This window comes from Euprymna scolopes, chromosome 46 (assembly GCF_053919585.1).
Source record: "Euprymna scolopes isolate OS-2025 chromosome 46, ASM5391958v1, whole genome shotgun sequence".
In the NCBI taxonomy this organism is placed as follows: domain Eukaryota; kingdom Metazoa; phylum Mollusca; class Cephalopoda; order Sepiida; family Sepiolidae; genus Euprymna; species Euprymna scolopes.
In genome coordinates, this window is record NC_136527.1 from 61561839 (window position 1) to 61588327 (window position 26489).

Sequence of the window (26489 nt, forward strand, 5' to 3'; positions counted from 1 at the left end):
TGAATATTCTATTAAAGTTCTTAGAAATAAATGGATCTCTTTCCTAGGGCTAACATTTCATTCATATGAGATGCATAGATATTTGAATATTCTATTAAAGTTCTTAGAAATAAATGGATCTCTTTCCTAGGGCTAACATTTCATTCATATGAGATGCATAGATATTTGAATATTCTATTAAAGTTCTTAGAAATAAATGGATCTCTTTCCTAGGGCTAACATTTCATTCATATGAGATGCATAGATATTTGAATATTCTATTAAAGTTCTTAGAAATAAATGGATCTCTTTCCTAGGGCTAACATTTCATTCATATGAGATGCATAGATATTTGAATATTCTATTAAAGTTCTTAGAAATAAATGGATCTCTTTCCTAGGGCTAACATTTCATTCATATGAGATGCATAGATATTTGAATATTCTATTAAAGTTCTTCTTTACCTCTCAAATACTAAGTTAGTAAAAATATAGGAACAATTTTCCTCAATTCAGTCGACCATTTAAATATGTTACAGTATATCTTTCCTGTAGTCTCTTGGACAAGATTTTATCTAGTCTGGTGGAGTATCTAGCTTCAGACTGTACTTGAGATAACATCACTTGAATGTGTAGTATACATCATAAAAGCTAGTAGGTAAGTTTTATTTGGGATGCAAATAATATGTTACTTTAAATATTTAGTCAGGGTTTACTTTCAAGGAAAGTAGCCTCATGCCAGGCTATGTTGACAAACTCATGTACAGAGATACTTCCGACACTCGAGTGTCTATAAAGCTTTCATGTTATCTCCAACATTCAAGTTCTCTCTGGCATTCAAGTTCTCTCCTGTATGTGTTCTAATGTGTTGCGTTAGTTGACCATTCTGTGAAAATGATTTACTACATATTTTACAAGCATATGGCTTCTCTCCAATGTGTCTTCTCATATGTGTTTTTAAGGATGATTTTTCTGTAAACGAAATCCCACAAACCTCACAAGAATATGGTTTCTCTCCAGTATGCGTTCGGATATGCCTATTTAGTGTTCTTTGAATGGAAAATGATTTATCACATATTTCACAAACATATGGCTTTTCTCCAGTGTGTATTCTCATATGTGTTTGCAAAGATGACCGATGTGCAAAGGAAGTACCACACTCATCACAAGAATACGGTTTCTCTCCTGTATGGGTTCGGATATGACCATTTAAAGTTATTTGATGGGAAAATGATTGACCACATAGTTCACATATATATGGCTTCTCTCCAGTGTGTATTCTAATATGTGTTCTCAATGATGATTGATCTCTAAAGGAAATTCCACAAGCTCTACAAGAATATGGTTTCTCTCCAGTATGAGTTCGGATATGATCATTTAAATTATTTTGATTGTAAAAAGATTTGCTGCATATTTCACAAACATATGGCTTTTGTCCAGTGTGTATTCTCATATGTCTTTTTAACGATGACTTCTGTGTAAAGCAAGTCGCACATGCATCACAAGAATACGACTTCTCTCCAGTATGCGTCCTGATATGGCGGTTTAAATTCCATTGCTTGTAAAATGATTTGCTACATATTTCACAAGTATATGGCGTTTCTTCAGTGTCTCTACTCATTGTATTTTCTAAAAATTCTTCTCTGTAAAACACTTTGTGTATTAACGAATGTATGAATTCATAAGATACACTATATATGCCAAATGATAATTATATATGCCAAATAATATAGCATACGATGTTTTAAATTTCATTTGTATATCTCAGCACAACATTGTCATTATTTAGAAAATGATAGAATGAGTATCTTGAATCAAATAGGATTTTGAAGACAATATCTTTCACTTCTTTACTATATATATATATATATATATATATATATATATATATATATATATATATATATGCTGCAAAGGTATCATCAGCGTTTTCAAATATCAAAACATCCTTTTTACATCAATATGTTTGAGAATATTTAATCTTCGACGTTTCGATCATTTTATGTTGTTTCTATTATAAATCCTCATCCATTTAAGTGCATATAAACTGTATTTTTTCTAACTGGAATATCTGTAAAAACAAAAAAATACTTTAGATTATTAATTCAACAAGTGTTCTTAAAACAATTTCTTTACTTTCAAATGTTATTTTTTATGCAGAAATTTATTTAAGTTTTCTAGGAAAATAATTATGTAAAAACATTACTTTTTTATATCAATTAATATTACCAGATAATAAATATTGTTTCTGTAGTGAAGTAGAAAAAAAAAGAAATTTAAAAAAAATATATATAAGACACAGCTGTTCCTTCCAAAAGGTCGAGCTCTTCAACATCCAAAAATAATTCACCGTCACAAAAAGAATTCGCCGTCACTTCTTCCAACCGTCGTTTCACTCTCTACGCTCTTCACTCCTGCTTAAAAAAAGTACCGTTTATATGCTGCCCATTTCTCCACTTATGCAAATTGACTATCAACCAGAGCCATCTAGTTTTCCATTTTTCCAAACAGTCAATTTTCAAAGGGGGAAAACTCAAACCACACAGAGCCATCTAGTTTTCCATTTCTCCAAACAGCCAATTTGCAAAGGGGGACAACTCAAACCACACGCCCCCTTGATCTACACGATCATCACATGTAAACCCATCACATAGTCGCTCGACCAACATGGCGGCCGTCTCTCTAGCTGCGATCTCCATGGAGCCTCTTCGTGAACGTCGCTACTTGGCTCGACGTCGCTGTCTTCCTCTGATGACACCACTACCGGCCGCACATCAAGAATGTGTCGAGGGATGCCGTCGATAGATACATTGTTCGGGGACTGGACACTTGTCACAATGCCCCTCCCCCAGCGTGTGGTACAGCGAGCATCAGGCGGTTTGATTCACACTTCCTCTCCCACTCGCTTCTCGCCTTCCTCTGCGGGTACCTGTGCAGTTCAGGGATGCCGCCACTCGTACTTGAAGACTGCCCTCTGTGGCACTGACTCCACTTTTTGCCCTGACTTTGGAGCCATATTATACCAGAAGACAGCTTCTGGCGGCGAAATCTGGCCCCTTTCAGCTATAGCCTTAATGGTCCTGTGATGCCGCTCCACAATTCCGTTTCCGCCTGGTCTATATGCAGCCCTGAAATAGCGCCGCACTCCCCACTTATCCAACACATTCTCCATGGCACCTGAGCGAAAGGCAGTTCCATTGTCTATTAGCATTTCCGTCACTGGACCCCTCTCCCAAAAACACCTCTTCAACATCCAAAAATACCTTTGCAATTTCACCTGCATTTTCCGCCTTGATTTCCCTCCAAATGGCTACTCTTCCTGGTCCACAGTCGACCATTGACAGATACGGCCTCTGTCGATAGTGCGTTACGTCTATCACCAACCTGCTCCAGTTCTCTGCCACCTGAACCTCACCAGCTTCGTGTCTACTCGGCGCAGGGTCGATTGATTGACACCGGCTGCATCTCTCAACCACTGTCCTAACGGCCTCCTTTGTGATTCTGGGGTCCACCTTCCTGGCCAAGAACAAGGTTCTATCCACTCCAAAATGGTGCATGTCATGCAAATCCTTCAGAGTGTCTTCATTCAAACAACATATTGCAACAGCCGCCTCATTCGGTGCCTTTAGCCAGGTCTACCGCACCCTCGTCATCACATCTGCTCTGTTCTTCGCTGAAGGAACGATAGTGACCCTAAGTTGAAGATCAAATTCCCTAATCAGCTCCCTTAACATCATCAATCGACGCTTTACTAGCATCTCGGCAGCGCCTTTCATCTTCACCCTCCTTTCTCCTGTAGCTTCGGACTGGATCCAAGAGAACACAGTGGCTGAGTCGGTCTTCACCTCAACATTCTGTAGCCCCCATTTCAAGGCTAAGTTGATGCCCTTCATAACCGTATCCAGTTCCGCCTCATTTATGTGGGCCACGTCGTCCTTCTTCCGCAACCAAGCAGCATCTTCTGCAGTAACACCACCTATCTCCAAGGTGACCCCCACTGCTATACAGCTTGCATCACACCACACAACACCTTCTGCACTGTTGGGTACATGCCAAACACCTCTCACTGGATCCTCCCTCTTCACCTCTTCAATAATCTCTCTCATAATGTCCACAGTCTCTTTATCAACTCCATCCTCCCACTTCGCTTCACTAGCTAGCCTTTTGATATAGCTACATGCAGTCCGTAGCCATCCTGCAATAGGGTAATGGCCCACCAGTCTTCCGCATATTGAGAAGAGTTCTCGCCTGCTCAATTTTTCCGACACCTCCGGGATCTCATTTCCCCTCCGGAACACTAACCGTCCTATCTGGTCCTTTCTTAGTTGGAGCCCTAACACAGCTCCTCCCTCCAACGATTCCGGGCATTTTGCAATTAGCTCAAAGCTGTTGAGGTGTTTTACTACGTCCTCCGCAGTTGTTACCATCTCATCCACCAAAATATCATCAATGTAGGAACTGGTGGCTCTTCTGACTGCGTCCTCCTTGCTTAGCACCGTTTTGAGGATCGCTGCCATGATTTTTGGTGCAGAATTCAGGCCAAAACCCAACCTGGACAGTACGCTCGGCCCTTGTATCTGACCAGCTGGTATTTCCAGAATTCCTGTGAAATGTGGATCTGTAGGTATGCAGATTTTAAATCCACAATCGTCGCAGCCTTCTGAACCTGCCTCCACTCTCGCATGGTCTCTCCGCACATGTCCATCACATCGCCTCCCGTGTGACACGCAACGTGTACGTTCAGCTCCCTGAAGTTCAGTACTGGCTGAACTTTTTGTTTTGTGGGCTGAACAACCGCCATTAACGGCAGCACACCTTCCACCTTCTCCGTCCATGGTCTTAAAATCCCCTCTGAGATCCATCGGTCCACCTCCTTCTCAAATTCAACTCTTGTGCCTCCTCGCAACGTATGCTCGTAGCATTCCACTCTGTTGTTCAGTATGGGAGCTTCTCCCTTCCATGCCCACTTGACTGTCCATTTCTCACCATCAAAGTGTGCAGAAAAATCTTTGTCCTTTATCGTGCAACTTTTGTCTAACCCAGCCGTTCCTGTGACACCTTTTTCGAATTGCACCCCTGCAGCCCCTTGATGTCCTCCAAATCTCACGGAGTTCCTATATACCGTAACGCTCCCTAGTCAAGCAATTGCGTCCATCCCTAACACCACATCGACACCCGTGACAATTTTGTTAATAACAATCGCCTGGATTGTTAGTGACATCCCACGTACCATCAACCGAACGATACTTGTGCCATTGCACTTCACCTCTCTGCCGTCAACTGCCGTAATGCTGCTGGTTCCATTGCATGTGACAACCATGTCTTTGGTGACAATTGTTGAAGTACAGCCCGTGTCGACAAGGGCTTTTGCACTTCGTCCATTTAGGGTCACCTCTACTTGTGGTGACATACCCTGAAGCACCTTCATCGAATAAGTGGGGTAGCCACCGGCGCAGTGGCTTCCCTGGGAACAGAATCTGCTGATGTGGCCGACTTCCCCACAGCGGTAACACGTGACTTCTGGCTTTGGCTCCCTGCACTCCCTCGCCATATGGGGGCCTTGGCATCGATAGCATCTGCCAGAGAACCTGGGTCTCTGCCACAGTCCTCTCTGCTTTTCGTCCTTCACAATTTCCTGCTGCAGTTTGCTTTGTTGGGCGACAGCTACGATTCCCTGCTCACTCTCTTTTTTCCTGGCCAGCACCCTAGCCTGTGTAATCAACTCCGCCACCTCCATAGAATTTACACCAGGCAGTTGCTGCAGAGCTATAGAAATATGGTCCGGGAAGCCATTGATAAAGGCCATCTTAACCATCTGTCAACAGCCTCCTCCATTGAATCTTGCTAGTCTCGTCAACCTCCTGATATTGTTGGCGTAAACATCGACAGAGTCTCCGGTCCACACCATATGGCTTAGTTTGCCATATGCCATAAAAGGTCCTTCGGTAAATGCTTCCTTCAACTTTTCCTCAATGGTGTCAGCAGACAGCCAATCCTCCTCCCGCATCTCCAGAGATAGGGCCAGAGCATCACCATCAAGATACAGCGGTATTAAGCTGGCTACACCCGCGATATCCCGCAACTTAGCGACAAGTTTAACCTTGGTCAGCCAGGTTATAACATGTCCCTCTCCAGAGAACGTCTTAAGCATTTCACTGCTGATCCTCTTTGCTTCCATAGTTCCCGCTGAAATAGCTTGTAGTGAAGTAGAAAAAAAAGAAATTTAAAAAAATATATATAAGACACGGCTGTTCCTTCCAAAAGGTCGAGCTCTTCAACGTCCCAAAATAATTCACCGTCACAAAAATAATTCACCGTCACTTCTTCCAACCGTCGTTTCACTCTCTGCGCTCTTCACCCCTCCTTAAAAAAAAGTACTGTTTATATGCTGCCCATTTCTCCACTTATGCAAATTGACTATCAACCAGAGCCATCTAGTTTTCCATTTCTCCAAACAGCCAATTTGCAAAGGGGGACAACTCAAACCACACTTTCAATTTTTAAAACTTGACTGATCTTCTTTGGTTTATGAAATTATATATTTTTAAAATGATATTTTAAATAATTGACCAATGAATGACTGCTAATTTTATTTTTAGAAACACACTTCCATTAACATCTCTTTCTTACACATAAGTAATATGCTGCCATTTAGATGATTAGCTATACTTTTTTTTTTTTTAAATTATAATATAGTTCTTAAATGGCAATATACTTATAGAGGAAGCAAGAGAAATTGCAACTAATTCAATAATGGAGACAAAACCAAACTAATAGCATTTACTTTTTATGATAAAGTGTAAAGCTGAGTTTCACTGATTAATTTTGTTGCAAGCTAACAACATCAATGAACAACCACCAACATAGAAAAAAGAAACAAATATTAAAAATATAAAATAAAAAATTACATTAAAAAACATCTTCAAACTAGTGATCCAAGTGAACAATGACAAAAAACTTTCTAATTTGTGCAGCATTTTATTTCGATTGATTGTTTGCCACTATTACTTATCCGCAACTTTTTCTGTATCCCAAAATGTTATTTTCTTTACGTAATGCACAATGTTGACCTGAGTAGGTATGATTGCATATCATGATGACCATCTGCAACATCAATGTTGATAATGCTGATTGCTTAATCAGTTCTGTAACATAAATTTGCCAGTTTAATATTCCCCCCTTCTGTACAAGTCAAGATCAAGCGAAAATTATTCTGCACAAAGCATCTGAAACTTTTCTTGACAAACTGATTCTAGGAAACAGGAAGTCATTAAGATGATGACTAAATGGAATCTCTCAGAACATCTTGTGACCACGACAGTCAGACTTGCCCACAAACTGCAAGTTCACTGCACAGCGGTACATGGCTAACCATCTGACCAATATTTTGTGAACCTAGTTCATGACAAGTGCCCTGGATTCTCTGACGCCTTTCTCAGTTTCAAAAGTGTGCCATTGTGGTCAAGTGATTGAAGTGTTAACAATCTCCCTTCTTAGACTTGTCTTTGGTCAATTCCAGTTTGGTCAGTGGGTTGGCTATGCCTTTCACCCTGACATGCTACCATGTGCAATGGGTCAGCCGGTGCTGTGGAAGATGAAACGTCATCTTTTGAGGTGATGTATTAGTAGACTACACCAAACACTGTACAGTCCTTCCTGGCTGCAGTGGTCTTTGGTTTCATTCAATGATTCTGCTCCTACTTGGCAATAAGCACATCAAAACTGCAGATGCACATTCTAACTATCCACAACTTTCTCACTAGTAAAATTGTAATGCTATTGTCGGTCAGTATGCAATCAATAAGCAAATTCTGGCTGTTGTGTTATATCCATCGCTTCAGTTCTCAAACCGGTACTGGATCGATCAACTGGCAGATTTTGCAAGCTTTTACAACAGATTTCACGTTTTCTTTGAACTCTTATGGTTTGATTAATCTGGAGAAGTACAGAGTTCACTTCATTCTTGGATATCCACTTTCACAATCGCTATCTTCGCCGAGTTGTCTATCTCTGCACATCTTTCAAGTTCTGGCTCTCCTTTAGCAAATCCAGCCACCTGCACAATACTCTGGTGAAGCAATCTGTGTGATTCTGATAAGACTGTATGAGCGTTACATCCATGGTCAATTAATACTCTTTCATAAGTGATTGCACTGTTCCCAACCGTTGCCTAACCAGCATCTTGCCAGATCTTGTATTCACCCATGGCTTCTTAGTCAGGGTGTCAGAAATCCACCAGTGTATGCTGAATCAATGAGCCAGTGTAACGTTGTTGTGTAACGTTGTTGTGTAACGTTGTTGTGTTCCACTGAAGTTAACCCCCTGAACACCATATTGAACTTGACTAAATTTATAGGCATGGCATCGTTGGCCAGCTATGGAACTCATATCTACTCAAACTGCAGGGTCCTGCTCTCGTATCCTGCTCAATATCTCCGCTGATATGCGATAGAAAGCCTTGTCATCCCATCTCTTGGTTGCTGCAGTTGCATGGCACTTTACAAACACGACTGCCACCCTGAGCTATTCACATGCGGGAAAATGACTAAAAAGTTTTACCACACAGGAAAAACACATACTGATTTCTTCAACTGCCTTCTTTCCAGAACTCTAGCTCAATCTTTTAGTCACACCAGATCCTTGCAGACCAAACAGAAGTCCAAAAAATGCTGTCATTATGTCATTTTCTTTTCTGAAAAATTTAATACCACAGCGAAACCAAACACAAAAACACCCCACCTGCAAAATTGCAGCAACAATCAAAAACAACTTCAATTTACGCTCACTTTTTCTTAATGCATTTAAAAAAGTATTTCCAGGTGGCATGACAAAAAGAAAATTTAGTATATAGATGAGTTTGGAAAAACAAACTTGGGGGGGGGGAGAAAAATTTAGTATATAGATGAGTTTTGAAAAACAAACTTTGGGGGGGAAGAAAAATTTAGTATATAGATGAGTTTTGAAAAACAAACTTTGGGGGGGAAGAAAAATTTAGTATATAGATGAGTTTTGAAAAACAAACTTGGGGGGGAAGAAAAATTTAATATATAGATGAGTTTTGAAAAACAAACTTGGGGGGGAAGAAAAATTTAGTATATATATATATATATATATATATTAGTGTTGGGACGATTCCTAAATTTTTTTTCGATTCCAGAAAAATGTTGATTAACGATTCCGATTCCCATGGAATTGTTGTTTTGAAATATACCATTATATAATCAAAAGTTTTCGTGTAGTGAAAAAAATTGGTACAGCAAAATAGTGGAAATACAATTAAGGGAATTTCGAAAACGATGTGATTTTTTTGTAAATTTTCTTTCATTGAAGATAAAAGTCAAAACAAATATTTTAACCATGAATTAAACATGTACCATGAAATTAATAACAAGCAATTTTAGAAGTTACTTTATATATTAAAAAATATAAAGAAAAGGGGCAGACGTATATGAATGTTAGCCCTGTAGTGAAATACGCATCGGCTCTGATGTTTAAGTTGTTTGACTGAGCGAGAAGTTATTATTTTTACAAGGAAAGAATTTTTGCATGTGTGACCTAGTTTTGTTTTTAATTTATTTTGGCTTGAAATTTGCGCATGATTTTTGTTATGATTTTTATCTGTCTTTTTTTTGGATGGATATTTGTTTTTGGCTGGAGTTTATATAATTATTAACAGGAAAATTGGTGTAAGTCAAAATGGAATCTGCGCTATTTTTAAATATTATTTTCAAGTTTAATTATGTTCACGGGACTATAAACCACTCACAAAATTTTGTGGATCTGCTAACTGGTGTTTGCACCAACAATTCTGAAGCCTACTAGTCTCGTATTAAAAGAAGACTGAAATACATATCGGGATCAGTAGGAGAAACGAAATGGTCTCATATCGATGAGGCCATGTATAGAGAGGCTTATAACATGAAAAGTGAAAAAAATATTAGATAATTTTGAAACATTTTTAGAGCATGTTCATGAAAAATATGGTAATTAAAAAAATTCCAATAAGCTTTGTTGAAAAAACATGCTTTGAGCAATTAAAATTTTTATTTTTTATTTTTGAATAATAATTATTAAAAGAAAAACAGTAATGTTCTCGTTGTGTAGTTTTTTTTATTTTATTCAAGAAAATAAAAGGTACTCATGCACTTATTGAGCTGTGCTGAAATAATGACATTATTTAGAAAGCCATTCTTAGCATGGGGATGGGAGGGTGTTGTGTACCTATTCTGTACTTTCACTTAACAATTTAATAAAAACAGGTATCATAAAACTTTAATTAAACTTGATAGTACTATTTAAAAAACTCTTCAAACATTGAGCAAGGCACTTAAACCATTAAAAAAAATAACAGTAACATAAGTGCATAAGCACCAAATTTTTTTGTTTTGTTTTTACTTTCACTTTGTTTGCTGAATCTGGCAAAAAATAAATAAATAAAAATAACAAAAGAATACAAAAACAATAAGAAAAGGGTATTGTAAAACTTTAATTAAACTTTAAAATAATATTTAAAAATAGTGCGGATTCCATTTTGACTTTCACCAATTTTCTTCTTAAAAATTACATAAACTCCGGCAAAAACAAACAAACAACAAAACAAAAAAAAAACAGCTAAAATCATAATAACAAAAATCGGTGGTGCTTAGATAAGTAGGTCCGCCAGATGAGCCTTGTTCTGACATTCGGAAAATTTAGGTTAACAACCGGTGATACTACCGAAAAGTAACCCTTTTGAATGAAGATGGATATCAACAATATTTTTTAAATTAATTTCTTAATTTTACTTAAAAACAAAATATAAACATATATAATTAGAAATTAATTTCTAAATTTTAAATAAAAATTGATTATAAAGAATTTTTAAAAAATAATTATTGCAACATATTTCAAAGTGTTTACATAGCTGGTTCTTTGGGATAATAGGGGCACCTGAAACCTCCTTCCAAAATGAAAAAAGCTTTAGTGTTTTTACTATCTTAAATCGCTTTTTTTCTTTTTTAAAAGTTTGAAACACAAGTAGTGGCTAGTTGTTAACTTAGAACAACAAGTGCATATAGCAGAAATTCTTCAGGGTTTAAATGTATTGTAATGCTTTTATGGTGGTCGAAAAACGTTTCTCAGCCGCCATATTACATGCTTCTCTACGAGGGCAGAGTTAGACACAAGGTTTTTTTTTTTTTACTTTTTTTTATTCTTCTATGACGTTTTTATAATAAATTTTTGAGAGCATTAATCTTGCTTCAAACAAACAGTTCAACTTAAAAATATTAAAGAATTGTAAATCTAAGGTATTTTTTAATGATGCTATTCCGATTCCCCCAAAATACATGATTCTTACGATTAACAATTCTGATTCCCCAAAAATACACGATTCTTACGATTAACGATTCCCCCGAAAAATACACAATTCTTACGATTAAAGATTCCCTCAAAAATACACGATTCTTACGATTAATGATTCCAATTCCCCCCAAAATACACGATTCTTATGATTAATGATTCTGATCCCCCCCCAAAAAATACACGATTCTTATGATTAATGATTCCGATTCCCCCCCAAAATACACGATTCTTATGATTAACAATTCCGATTCCCCTCCAAAATACACGATTCTTATGATTAACGATTCCGATTCCCCAAAATACATGATTCTTACGATTAACAATTCCAATTCCCCCAAAAATACATGATTCTTATGATTAACAATTCCAATTCCCCCAAAAATACATGATTCTTATGATTAACAATTCCGATTCCCCCAAAATACACGATTCTTACGATTAACGATTCCCCCCAAAATACACGATTCTTACGATAAACAATTCCCCCCAAAATACGCGAATCTTACGATAAACGATTCCAATTCCCCCTAAAATACACCATTCTTACGATAAACGATTCCAATTCCCCCCAAAATACACCATTCTTACGATAAACGATTCCAATTCCCCCCAAAATACACGATTCTTACGGTTAACGATTCCGATTTCCCCAAAAATACACAATTCTTATGATTACTGATTCCCCCCAAAATACACGATTCTTACGATTCCCGATTCCTCCCAAAATACACAATTCTTATGATTAATGATTACGATTAATCGTCCCACCACTAATATATATATAAACCCAAAAACGTTTTTAATGAAAAAGAAATGCATGCAAAAAACTAACACTGCATGCATTGTTGATGATTATAGTTAAATAGAAAAAAGCGACTACTTCGTGTTCAAAAATACAAATATGACAAGCGGTGTTGGGAAAGGTGCAGCATCTTTCCACGCTCAAAAAATTCTTTAAATTTACCGTTGATATAACCATTAATATAGCTGCTAATATAACCGCTAATATAACCACTAATATAGGTTTTCGGGTGTTGAAAACAAACATAACGTTTAAAATTCCAGGAATTTCCACGATATAAATATGTAATTGCCAAGATATGCTGTGCACACTTGCACGTACAACAATAGCCACCACTTATAACATAAAGAATTGCATTGCTTAATATCCAGAAAACTACTTATTTGCAGAAAATTTAAATGCAATATTTTTTAGCAGACCCAAAAACAAAGATTTTGTGTTGGTCTACCAGGACACAATTACCCAATTTAATTCCCAACAAAAAGGTGGACATGAAGTGGGTGCTCATTTTACATTAAATTAATATAGAAAAGTGATTACCCATTTTTTGAAACTATAATTTTTTCATATCTTGGAAGCTACTTATTTTCTAGAATTTTAAGCATTATTTTCGTTTTCAGCACCTCAAAAACTCATGATAGTGGTAATTTTAAAGGGTTTTTTTAGGGTGCAGAGAGGCTGCATCTTTAATACAGTGTTTATAAAAAATCAGTTGGAAAATTTAGATTTAGTCAGACTTTTTAATCTATTTCGAATCTTGGACCTTTGTTTTTTGACGATTTACAAAAATATTTTTTAAAACAATCTCTTTAAAAAAATATGAGTGCTTCTACAGAATTTGAACCGATCGTTGTAAGACTATGTCTTTAATTAAGGTCTGTGGTCGTTTAAAATTAGGTAAGGGTTTGTGTTAAAAAAAACAGTTCGGTTCAAATTCTGTAGAAGTATGAAAATATTTTCAAACTAAAAAACAACCATTACTATTATAAAAAAGTAAAATTTAATTTGTTTTTTTGTAATAAAAATTTAATTTGTAATAGTTTAATTTAATTAATAAGTAATAATTTAATTTGGTTATTTGTAATAAAATATACAATGAAAAAACAATTTGATTTTATGTGTTGATCTTATGTATTTTTTTTAATTCTTGGATTTTTTAATTGCTCCTCTAAACGACATCCGACCTATAAAATAGCAATATGATAAACACTGCTTGTCGATTTCCAATTTCAAAATCGGAAGCTGTAAGCAGATTCTTTTAATATAAATGTAGACTCTTTACTCACATGATTACAACATTCTCTGAAAAGTTTTGTCAAGTTTCAACAAGAGTTCCGGTATTTATTGATTTTTTTTTATTTAAACATTTTTTTTTTTTAATTACACTTATGCATTCTTTTGCAAGAAATGTACTTCTTAAAAATTAAAAAAAAATGGTGGACTTGAACAAGAATAATCCCCCTATGTTCAATGAGAAAATGCAAAAAGTCGAAAGCCGTTCTTAACATGGAGAGGTTTTAGAAAAAAAAATATGGGCTGAAGTGCGACGCTCCAAGGCGAGCAGGCAAAGTTCATGGTTGCAAAATAGAAATACTCTTTTAGCGACCCCACCCCCTAACAAGGTCTAGTAACAACAGTATGAAAATGCTTGCCGGAACAAGTCAAACGGTCTAGTCTAGTCGACATGACTAATATTCGACTCGGAAAGGAATGGAAGAACCTCTTTTATAGGTTTTAAACAACTTCCAACTCCTTTGACTTTTTTTTTTTAATCTTCTTCCTTTGAAGATTGTAATGTTGGGGATGGGGCAGCCAACACAACTGCCAATATGCCCTGCTTTTTATTGAAACCAACCGAGAGCTCTTTTTAGTATCCTTGTTGTTCCCTTAAGTGCAATTGTCTGGATCTCTTTTGCACTTGGTTTACCAGGAATATTAGTAGGACTTCAGGTTCTTCTTCATAAGCCCTGTGGCACATATAATAACTGATATGATTGATATCTTCCTAAGATTCCAGTTTCTTTTCATATCATACATGAGACCTTGATATTTGGCCTGTTTCTCTCTTTTAGCTCTATTCAGACATGCTTATTGCTTCACTATGTTGGTTCTTTTATCCCCCGACGGATGGACTCACATCACCCCTAAACTTTTACCGAACTCTAATGTTTAGCGTTTGGTTTGTGTTATGATACGAAAAGTGTTAAAAAAAATAAATAAATGTTACTACAGGCAAGATAGGTTACTCTTCTACATACCTGGATACGTTTTTAATGTTTAAATTGATTTTAAGGCGTGTTTTAAGTGTAAAACGGCAGTTGTGCACATCATTTAAGTTACAAAAAAAACAAAAAAACATGGCGCCATAATGAGAATCAGTCCAAAACTAGAGAGAGAGAGAACTAATAGAAATCCGTCCAGTAAATGTTATGGTTACATTTATTGGGTGGATTTCTAACAGTATTTTGTTTTATTTTTATCCATAAGTCATTATCGAGACTTCAAAGATGTAAGAGTTAATTTGTGGGCATTCTTTCTTGTTCTTACGTAACGCTCGCTACACTACTTATTTTTTAAAACCAATTAAACGTTTTAAAGTCCAAAAAGTTATCTGGGAAGGATAGCAACTTATCTTGCCTTTGATAACATTTATTTGTTATATTTTTGTTTCTTTACTACTTTTTCGCACCTTGGTTTATTTTTGTGCCGCTTTTCAATGGGAAGCATCGGCACAAGAGGGAGGAGTGACCTTAGCAGGGGAGGGGTAGTCTTTCACCTCACAACAGCAATCGACGGAGACAAGAAAATAAGAAGAGAATACCTTAATTTTTACAACAGATTGTCGATGTTGCGACCTCGTGAAAAAAACCCTGTCTGGTAGTTTCGGGGAATAACAGTAATAGTAGATCCGAAAGGATCTTGATAGGGAAGTGCAAAAAATAACGTTTGAGCTGTCAAAGGGAAGAAGAAGAGGGGGGGGGACATGTGTGCACCTTTTATGGCAGACGAGCGCCACGTGACACTGATTAGAAATAAAATTAATCGCTAGCAAGGCACTCACTTCCTAGTCTCAAGCATCTCCATTAGAAGCTGCAGGATGGTGAGTACCGTAAGTTTTTCTGACACTGTAAAGCTAACCTATAATTTTTCATAAAATAAATTGGAATGAGAGGGAAGCAATCATTAAAAATTAAATATAAATAATATATATATATATATATATATATCCTTATATTGAAATAGATTAGGCACCGCCAAAAATGACCGAAAAATCAAGTTGTTGTTTTTTAAAACGAAATTACATTTATTAAAATCCATTATTTCTGAGTAACTTTTTTTTCCAGAAAGATAAAACCCTGAATTTTATCATATAGAAAACAGAATAATGTAAAACTTTTTCTACTATTTTTAATTTTTAAATGTTTTTTAATTTTTAAATGTTAAATTTTCCCAAAAAGTTAACAATTGACATTTTTTGTCTTGTACAAAAAACGTACATAAATATTTTTTAAAAACGGTTTTTGAAATAATTTATTTATTTGTTGTCTAACTAAGATTTAGGATGATTTTCTATGAGAATATGCAAAAATATTATAATATAAGTACCTGGATTTCAAATAATTCCACTTATTCATATAGGCAACCAGTTACTTCGCGTCGATCTAGAGTCTAGATCGACAATGTTTACATTTGTATTTGATAAAAAGCAAACTATGGAAGACCAAACAGGCCAAAAAAAACTTATTTTTCAGTGACAAAAATTTCACTGTATTATTAACGCTGAGGCTGGCCAGTACCAGATGGGTGACCATTTGTATGAGTTTGGTTTTTAATGTGTATGTGTGTGGGGGCCAGGCTCCCCAAAATGGGGGGGGGCAACTTAAAGCAGAATAAAAAAAAATTATTTCAGCGCGTTTGGTCCACTGTAGTCGAAAGGCGGCAAACGTTTTTTAAACGGGATCGAAAAAATGATGCTATTTTTAACACAAAGGGCACAATATTTATCGAAATTTTTTTTTGTATCGATTCTTCAAAGCATGCCCTGTTTAATAATGGTCATGCATTATTCGGCTCGCTAAAAAAAAAATTGTTAATTTATTTATCAAAGATTTTAAAATGGCTTTTTTCGTATAAATATTAAAACATTTTTTTTTTGTTTTGCTTAACTTAAATTAATTATTTTACTTAACATATTCACCGAATTTCACACTTCAAAACCGGGACAATTAAACACAATCGAAGTTCTGATATTCAGACGTCAAAATAAGGTATGCAAACAATATTTTTTTAAAATCTATAATCCTGTCCCTTACAACAACACAATATGTTGTGTTCAGTTTCAGATGATTATTTTAAGCATATTTGTACCCCCTCAAAACAAGGGGGGTTTGTAAGCAAAAAAAAGTATACATTTATAAATACCGTATATGAAAAATAAGTACACTGTTATAAAGTTCATTCTTCTCTTAATAATCGCTGAAAATTTCGCATTTATCGGATAATTACCTGATTTTTGGTAGATTTTTAAAAAGACGGTCCGTCAAAAAGTACTTACCTCCCCCCCCCCCAGTTCTGGCGGTGCCTAAAATAGATCCTCAAACTATATATATATATATATATATATATATATATATATATATATATATATATATATATATATAGTCATCCACATACAGTACTGTTTCACTGTTTCACAGCTCATCAGTGCGGCTAGACAGGCAACTACCTCAAACTATATATATATATATATAGTTTGAGGATCTATTTCAATCAATCAGATTTTAGCATATAAGAAAACAATGTTTTTCAACATAATATTGTTTTATGTCATTGTTGAAATCGTTTCAAAAGTTTGTTAAATTTGCAAATTAATTGAAAATAAACATCATTAAAAAGTAAAATTCAATTTTTAATTAGAAAATAAACTATTTTAATCGTTATTTCCAGAAAATTGTTTCTCATTAGTGCATGTTTTTTTAAGTTTAGAAAATGGAACAAAAACAAAGAAATTTAAGCAATTAAGACTTACCGTTCGTCAATTCTTGTTTCGTATAACGTGAAACCTTCAAATAGATATTTGAAATAACGACGATTTGTAAATTTAAATGGAAATCTAAATGTAGTAACTAAGACGTCACGATCAAATGAAATATCCGCTTTACACACCAAGATTGTCTGCCCTTACTAAGTCGCTCTTCAGATATTTTCTTAAAATAAAATGATAAACTTACGGCGTCGGTGTCAGCCGAGCAGCGTCGTAAATGAAGAAGAAAAAAAAAGCGGGGGAAAAAAAACCATGCAAATAAAAGATAACAAAAACACCTACCTTGAAAAATGAAAATATGTTAATTTATTTTATTTTAGTATTTAATTTTTTTTTTTTTCAAAATATTTATTAACAGAAAGTTTGTCTTTTTTCTTCAAGAAAAGATTTTTTAACCGTATAATTGTTAGGTGTAAGTACAAGTTTTTTTTTTATTATTTATTTTTCTTGTAACCGTATTTATTTTATTTTTATTTTCAAGACTTTTTGTTCAGTCAAGTTTTGGTTATCCTGACGCTCCGCACTTCTTTGTTTACATTGGAAGTGACGTCACACAAATCTTATAATACGGATGGCTACAATTGTAAAAATAATTTGTTTTATTTGTCTTACATTTTGAGCTCCTTTTTTCTCTCGTTTAACTTTTTTTTCTCCCATTTCTTATTTTGAGCGGAGAATTTATTTTATTTTCATTTTGAGCTCTTTTTCCGATCCGGCGTTACCTTTTATAGGTACTCCTGCACTTTACGACCCGAACAATTTTAACGCTATTATTTAGAAACCTATTATTTAACATGGGGAAGGGAGTGTGTATTGTAACTATTCTGTACTTTCACCTAACAATGCAATTAAAAAAAAGGTAAATATGAAGAATTACTCCACCCTCAAATTCCTTTAAAATTACAACTCTTAAAGGTTTTCGGGGTCGCTGAAAACGAAAATAACGTTTAAAATTACGGCAAACGAGTAGTTCCCAAGATATGAAGAAATGGTAAATGTTTCTATAATAATTTAACGTAAAATGATCACCCACTTTGTGGCCACGATTTTTTTTTTGGGGGGGTGCTTCCTTTCTACCATCGAAAATTTTTTTTACATTACCTGTTGACATTTTTGTGGGAAGCGGTGTAAAATAAAAAAACAGTTCTTCTGCTTGGTTAATGTCGGCACGTTACTTATGTTAAAACAGTTAATTAAACTGCATAACCACCTGTTAAAAAACTATACAAGTAAAACAAATTATTTTTTACTTGTAAACTGGTTTATTAATTGTAGAAAACAAAAACAAACGGGAGAAAAAAGGAGCTCAAAATGAAAGAAAAATAAAACAAATTATTTTTACAATTGTAGCCATCCGTATTATAAGATTTGTGTGACGTCACTTCCAAGGTAAACAAACAAGTGCGGAGCGTCAGGATAACCCAAGTTTTTTTTTTTTTTTGGTGGGAGGGGGAGGGGAAGTCCACAGAAATTATAAAAAATAATAAAAATTCTGGTAAATTTTTAGTTTACCGACCCTTCGGCATTTACCTTTAATTTGTCGAAGCTATGCTGATGTTGAGGTAACTTTTCCACATGTCAGCAAAACTAATTTTGCTGCCATCACAATTACCGAGCCTTATTTCTCTGCAGAATCTGAAAATCACACTCGGAAGTGAACCGTACCGTAGTAATGGGCTGGCGACTTCTTCCAATCATGTTGAAAAGTAGACTTGCAGAGTAGTAGTACACTGTTGTACGTTTTTGTAATATTATTAGTACGAATAGTGTTGTATTAAGAAGACGAAACGAAGGAAGACATCTTTATTTTTTGTAAGGGACGAAACTCCTACAGCAAGAATTACAACAAGGAAAGATAATCTATATGTTGACATTCCTCCTTTATAAAAGAAATGAACGATCAGTCAGTTCACTGGAATGGGCTTCAAGTATGAACCTATAGGTCGTACTTTTGGGGTGGCGTGGGGGGTTATGACACGACCTGATCTTGTGACTGTACCAATACCATCTGGTTTGCTGTTGTGTTTCATGTGCAGATTTGTGTGTTTCTGTAGAGGGAACGCAGATGCTGGTGTGTGTGTGTTCTGCAGCAATATGTTTGGAATATGAGGTTGTGTGAGCTGCCTCAGCTGCGTGTTATGCAGGTGTGTATTTTGCAGAAATGGCTGTGTCAGGTTGGAAATGTTGGCATTCTTCTTGAGGTGCCTGCAGTTTCCGCAAAGAAGCTGTCCTGTTGAGGCTTCCACAATGTAGGATTGCAGTTCAGACTTGTTTGACATGGAGTCCACTTCTTAGTGCCTTGGTCTTTTTCTTCAAGCATGTTTTTTTTTTTTTCGAAGTGATTCATTAGGTGTATCAGAATTTTTGTAGGAATTTTTGACACCCCTAACACGAAACTGCGAATAAAATATAAAAAAAACTCGTAATTTCTCTTTTAAAAGTGGGTTGTTTATTTTCTTTATGGGTTATACTTCCAAAATAAACTATTAAAGTTGTTTTAAAAGTAATAGAAATATTTTTTTTAAACAGTAATGAATTTTACGAACTCAATATTTTTCAATTTTTAAACTTTAAAAATCTATCAAAATTTTTCTATTGATTTTATTTTTACGATATTTTCAGAGTCAATGTGAAATTTTATGCTCTTTCCAATAAACCGAATATAATATTTTAGACAAACGTTTTTTTTTAATTCACGCCCCCCCCCCATTTTCAAGTGTCTATTAAAAAGTAAATAATTAATTTACTCACCAAAGTGTTATATATCACAAATTGAAGAAAAAAGGTCAATAAATAATATATTCAAATTTAAAACAAAGTAGAGCTTTTTAGAAATTTACTTGTAAAATCCGAAGTTTAAAACCTTTAAAAAAAAAAAAACACGTTGTTTGTTTGTTTTTTTTTTTTTTGTTTTTTTTTTTTAATGAAACCCTGGTCATTGCTCCTTTAATTGAAAAAAAAATTAGGGTTTGAATTACATTTTTCGAGGAGTTATAAGCTTGGAAAGACGGGGTGGAATTATTCACTATTTTTCACGAAATTTCTGACACACCTAGTGATTCATTGCACTACAGTTATTATATTTCTTCCCAAAAGCTGAGTATTTTATTTGACCTTGTATATGATCTGAGCTGTTGCAACTGTAGGATTTAATAACTGGTTTTAAAGCACTGCTGTTATCCCTGCGTGGTTTTCTATACTCACTGTTAAGTCGTTGTTGTTATTGTTGTTTATAATTAATGTACATAATTTGGTGAACATCCGAATGCCCCCCCCTCATCCTCTTCTATATGATTAGCCTGTGTTTCAGTGGACTCAAATATAAATGCTCTCCAAAGTGCTTTATCTATGGTCAAATCTATTTCTTTCAAATACGCATGACGTCATTTGCTTGAGGTGCATTTTTCTATTAACTGGTCTACTACAGCCTTGTCCTGGTTGTATTTGCCCAAGTTGCATTTTGCTCCTTGTAGACGGCTGACATAGTCGTGCGCTGACTCCCCGTTTTCTTGACTAAGCATCCAGAATTTATGGCGCTCAAAGACCTTATTTGTTTTCTGTATAAAATATTCGTCCAGGGCTATCTTTGTTGTCTTGTGTATAATTGTTGTCTTATGTATAGGCTCTGCCTGATGGTATTAAGTTTGGACAATGTCTTTTAGTTTCTTTCTCCCCTAAAATCGAAAGAGTAATAGTTGTCATTTAACGTCTGTTATTTCGAATGCTGTAAATGCATCTCCGATGTGTTCACTCCATTCTCTCCATGCTTGCTCCTGGTTGGAGTCTTCCAGTCTAGGAGTTCTATTGTTGGCACAGAGCGAGCCATCTTCTGAAATAATTATTTTTTCATTATTTTCAACTTTTAAAGTTTGTTCAAGCACTTTTTCTTTGCTCTTCCACGTCGCCAGGTTTGCTGTTTGCTGAAGAATCTCGAACTTTCCTCAGTGAGTTATATCTATACTTCTGCTCGTGACATCATATATGGCGTCACATGGAGATTAAGAAACAATGGTATTGCCTTACCTGCCTCAGATTCGGGCTCAATTTTGCCTCTTTAATAATGCAAGCCATTGTTAATGCCATCTTCAGCCAGGATGAGAATGCGGTTTGTCTTCTTATATTGACAATATCAAATCGTGCCAAGGAATATTTGGAAAAGTTTGGTCTTGCAAACAAGACCCCAAAACAGCTGAGATTGGGCTCATGTGTGTTGAGATTATGTGTCTAGGAGGAGCAAAGAAAACTGGTATGGCAGCGTGGAAATGACCTTCCTGTAGTGACTGACAGATATACCTGTCGAATTGTATTTTTAGTGTGTGGGTCAGTTGGCTGACCATTTCCCAGTGTATGTACGGGCGTTTGTTGTGCATTCGTTCATGGTTGAACGATAGTGTCCGGTTGCCGGCTGTCAACGAAACTTCCAAGTTATGAGTTTATCAGCGTGCGTGGTGCATCTCAACTCGTCTTGTTGATTCAACTTCTTCCTATGTGTTGATAGGGATGTCATATAATTGTTTCTTTGTTGTTGCGTCTGCTGTGTGGGAGGGAATGTGTATAGGCCTATGTGGTTTTGCTCCTCACATTTGTTGCAGGGTAATGTCAGGAAACCATGAAAAATGTTTGTTGAGCTCGAATTTTTCTTTAAATTCGCTATGAAGTCGACAGTTCGGTGTTCGTTTTCTGCTGAGTCTGACGAGGGGTTTCGTCATTGTTGTTCGTTGAGGTCTGTGTCGGTAGCAGTTTTCTTGTTGAAAAGTTTGTTTTTTTCTTTATCAAATAAAACATGCGTCTCGCTCAAAACAATTAATTTTAAAAAAAGTAGGGTCGCCATGCTTGTTTGTTTCGCGTCAGTCGGGCGCCAGTTTGTTGTGGACTTGTGGCATAGGAGGAAATGCGTGATCCTCGCGTTCGGGTGTCACCATTTTGTAGTGGTGGTGCAAAATAGGGAAAATGAATTGTCTCGAGGAAGAAACGAATGACGCGTTAAATTGAATTAAACGAACAGGAATTTCTTTTGTGAAGAAACAAATGAAAGAAAATGGTACCACACGTGTTTAGTTTATCGTGCGTCTCTCGCTGTTAACTGGTGAAGAGGAAGGTCTATAGTTTGCCGTGCGTCTCTCGTTGTTAGCTGGTTTATTGTTGTCGAGAGAGAGTCTGTGTGTGTATGAGTGTTTCATTCAACCTCATCCATTTCATTTTTAAATAACGAGGTCACCATCATTTGTAGGAGGAATGGATGTTTTAAGTATAACAAGTGTTCATGTCCACGCGTGTGTAACCAATGTTCGTTGCAGGACTGGTGTTGTAGAAAGAAAAGGAAATGTGTGTTCATCTCAAGTTCGGATCACTATCGTTTGTTCGCGTGTGGGAAGAGAAAGGAGTAAGATAGTGAAAATGAGAATGATAGTCCAGCGTGTAGACAAAGACAAAGAATGGAGAGTTTGACGTCAGTTAGCAGTCAGCTACGTGAAGGTGTTCTCAGGGACCAGTAGTAGATAGAGAGAGAAAGAGTGAGAATGTGTACGTACGGTCTGTTAGCTTTTTGTCCCACATAGTAGCAAGTGGTGTGAGGCACGCGTGTGCACCTGCCGAAACGGCAGCGGCTAGTGCATTGACCAACCACCTAGGAGGCTCTACTCGAAAAAAGGAAGAAGCCGGTTGTTGCTCTTTCTTTTATAGGTGTTTCCGCTGGTCTTTTGCGCATGTGTGGATTTCCTTTGAAAGCGGAAGTGACGTCATCCATGCGTGCATGTATGTGAGTACATGTGTGTACGTTAGTGTGTGTGTATATACACGTGAATGTGAGTGTATGTACGTGACCGTGAATATATGTATGTGTGTGGACGTTGGCACATATGTTTGTGTGTGCGTATGTATGCGACAAGTAATATAGCTTGAAATGTGAACGTGTGTTTTTGTGTGAGACTTGAAAAGATTCACACAAATGCTTTTTTCTTTGTTCAAAAGAGAAAAAAAAATTTTCTTTGGCTGAAAAGATAAAAACTGCAGGATTAGGTTTTTATTCGGCAAGAAAAATCCAGCCTGAAAAAAGTTTCACTGTGGCAGAAATGTCGAAGTTAAGCAGTTCATGTAAAAAAAATAAAAGATTAAGAAATGAACATGTAAGATGAATTAGAGAAGGTCTTGTTCAATATTTGTTTTATTCGTTGTATGGATGGAAATGTTCTGTTATTTACAAGTAACAGTTTTCAAATATGCAAACATGAAGGTTTTGATTTGTACACTAATCTACCAGTTTGTGTCTGCGCTGACTAAGACGACATGCAACAATCAACATTCGTGTCAAGTGTAAATTCTACAATATATCAACTTGATTGAGCAAGTTACAGTGGTGTAAAGTCTGTGGTTCAAGTGTATTTGCACAGTTACAAGCGCAAAATACAGAGAGGTCTGCATCATTGCACATGAGAGGTCAGTGTGTGTCACAGGAATTAAAACCCTGGTAACATCCGGTTTTCCTTCATTTTAAAAATCTCCATGTTTGTTTTCTATAGTTAATCAAGATCCATTCTGCTATCCGACCGTAGTAGTAATCGATATTTAGCAAATATCGATAACTTCATATATCAAACATCACATTAGCGACGAGGACAGACTTGCTTACTAAAAAAAAAAAATATGGGAGAATGCAATGTAGGGAGGGGGATCGGCATGCTGTAATCATAAAACCCGGATTTCAACAATGAATTAGAACTGAAAGCAGCACGATTCTTAAAATACATCAGCAGAATAAAAAATATTTCATCGCACATGAAATAGACGACGATAAGTCAGAAAGCAATTCTGCTAACGTTTGTGGGATGATGAACCGATGAACGATTTTATCGACAAACTACCACCATAACAAACAACACCAAGAGAAAAGGAAACTTCGACAAACTAGTCTCAGCTGTGTAAAGTCATTTCAACACTCAAGATAACACATAATACAATCGGTTTGCATTTTAAAAGATCAGACAAACCACCCCATACACAAAAATTAAATAATGCAGCAGCTATGTGCCCTTTTGCAGTCCCTAATGCCCAAATAAAATACCAATTAATGATGAGCTTGTTCATCCAAAAAAGTTAGTGAACTCCGATATGCCATTATGCGATTTAATGAAGTACTGACATGAAAGCAGCAGACAAAGCTATCAAAAGAGATCAACTCCTACACTCGATAAGCTGAAACCAACATCTTCAGCAAATTAACCCTCAATCAGAATTGCTACCAGTTGGAACTCGCTGACAAATTTCAATACAAAACCACAATTGCAACACACGTACAAAACACTATGTGTTAATGTAAACCTTACTAATGAGATTTTTCGGAAAAAAAACAAAAAAAAAACAGTCAATCATTTGCACATACTAAGGGAGCTATATCACGGCTACGAGTAGGCCAATGAGCATGACAGCATGACGTCATTACCTTATCAACATGTAGGTAAAGGCACAAAGGTGCCTAAAGTTTCTGATGTTCAACCACGTGGCCATAAAATATATTTTTCATTGCCTTATATTGTAACTGTTGTAATTATGCTTTTTTTATTCTCCTAAAGAGAAAAAACAATTCTCCATTTAGATTATTATTACAATTATCATAATTGCACATTGGGATAATTTTAATTTAACAAAATATAACGGTAAGTAAACTTGTTTTATTTCTATCGAAGGAAGTCAAATATTTCATTTTATTCATTTTTTTAAACTACAAAACAAACAATTTTTAGATGAGAATATTTTTCAGTCTGTTCTTTTAATAAAACTTTTGAGTATTTCCAAATATTTTAAAGTTAGAAGCATTTTTCACAACAGTTTTTTTTGTTTTATTTTTGTTGTTTTGTTTTTTGTTTTTTCCTTTATATTAAAACGATCGATGAATTCAATATTTTAACACCGGGCGTAATTTATTTCTTTGAAATAAATTTAAAACTTCAAAGTTTTTCTTTGTTTTATGACATTTTATCTGTAAATAATTTACGTGACTGAAATGGGAAATGAAATAGGAACAAAAATTAAAATTGTCTTAGTCATGAAAGATTTCTCCTCCACTGGCCAAGGACAGAACAGGTGAAGCATCAGAACAGGTACTACTACACTGTAATCTTGTTTCGAACGCCAAGAATTGTTTGCGTTTTATGTTTCTTTGTTCCCTAAATTCATAATTCAATTTTACCAATATTAGATTGTATATTGCTTTAAAATTATGTAATTTTACATAGATAATATTTATATTTTATATTGAATAAAGTTCCGTTTCATTATTAATCGAATTGGGTTCTTTTCTTTTCTTTTTTAACATGTTTTAATGCTCTTTTTAAAAAATGCTGTCATATAGTATCGACAGAGACAGTTCGACAAATCTTACCTACATTGCCTGCAGGCATTTTTCAGTTAACAGTCCTTCTATATCTCGGTGGCCGTGGCTATATACATCACTAACGACATTATTTGTTTCAGATTAGACCTGCAGCACCATTACAAATACTTTCACGTTTGTGAACAAAAAAACTAACTCTGACTGGCGCCAAATGTGAGTATAACAAAAGGTTTAGGAATTTCTCGAACACTTTCGATAACAAAGGTAGCAGCCCAAGCAACCTTGAAATAAAATAAAATGTCGGCCGGATATATGAAAGTAATCTTAGTATAGTTATGCGGTCTCCTTCAGGTTCCTGGGAAGTCTGAACCTCCCGAATAGGGAGCAAAACACTCCCTTAGGTGAATTAGGTCACATTCGCCCCCTTAGACTCCGTTGCTTCAACAGCACCAATGGAGTCTAATTCCAAAATACACCGCTCTATCCCTTCCACAGCTCGACATCAGATTTTTCTTCGCACCTCCCACTCTCCATCATCAATTTACCTGTCGGAAAAAAGATAACATATACAAAATCCAACAACCACCCTTTAATGAGAGTTCTCCCCCTTTTTCCATTCAAAAGTTCATAAGAAAGTCAGTTCATTGGCTTAAGAAAATCAACAGTTCATAAGAAATGTAAAAGTTCACGGTTCATCAGGTAATCAAGTTTCTTTTTTTTTCACATGCAAGTTTTTGTTCGTTCATTTTTTTCACTTAGCAATAAAAACTCAAAATAAAATCACCATTTATAAGTGTCACTCAATAAAATGCAAAAGTGTCATTGTTTTTTTTTCTTTTAAATTTATAAGAGTTACTCCCCTTGTTTTTTAAAACATCTTTTTTTTTTTTTAAAGTTACTCGATTTTTTTATAGGGATTTATAAAAGTTATTCCCCTTTTCCCTTTTTTTTTCAGAAATTCAATCATAGTTCAAAGTTTTGTTTTCACAGAGT

At 35.6% G+C, this 26489-nt stretch overlaps 1 protein-coding gene across 1 annotated transcript; it reads right to left on the reverse strand.

The window, feature by feature from the left end:
• Window positions 1-357: 357 nt before the first annotated feature.
• LOC145271020 (uncharacterized) lies at window positions 358-23024 on the reverse strand. Its single transcript, XM_080126581.1, has 2 exons — window positions 17153-23024; window positions 358-2049 (listed from the first exon to the last, which is right to left on the reverse strand). Exon 2 carries the CDS (start codon window positions 1597-1599, stop codon window positions 769-771), a length of 831 nt encoding a protein of 276 aa, XP_079982707.1. The 5' UTR covers window positions 1600-2049; window positions 17153-23024; the 3' UTR covers window positions 358-768.
• Between the last annotated feature and the right edge of the window lie 3465 nt (window positions 23025-26489).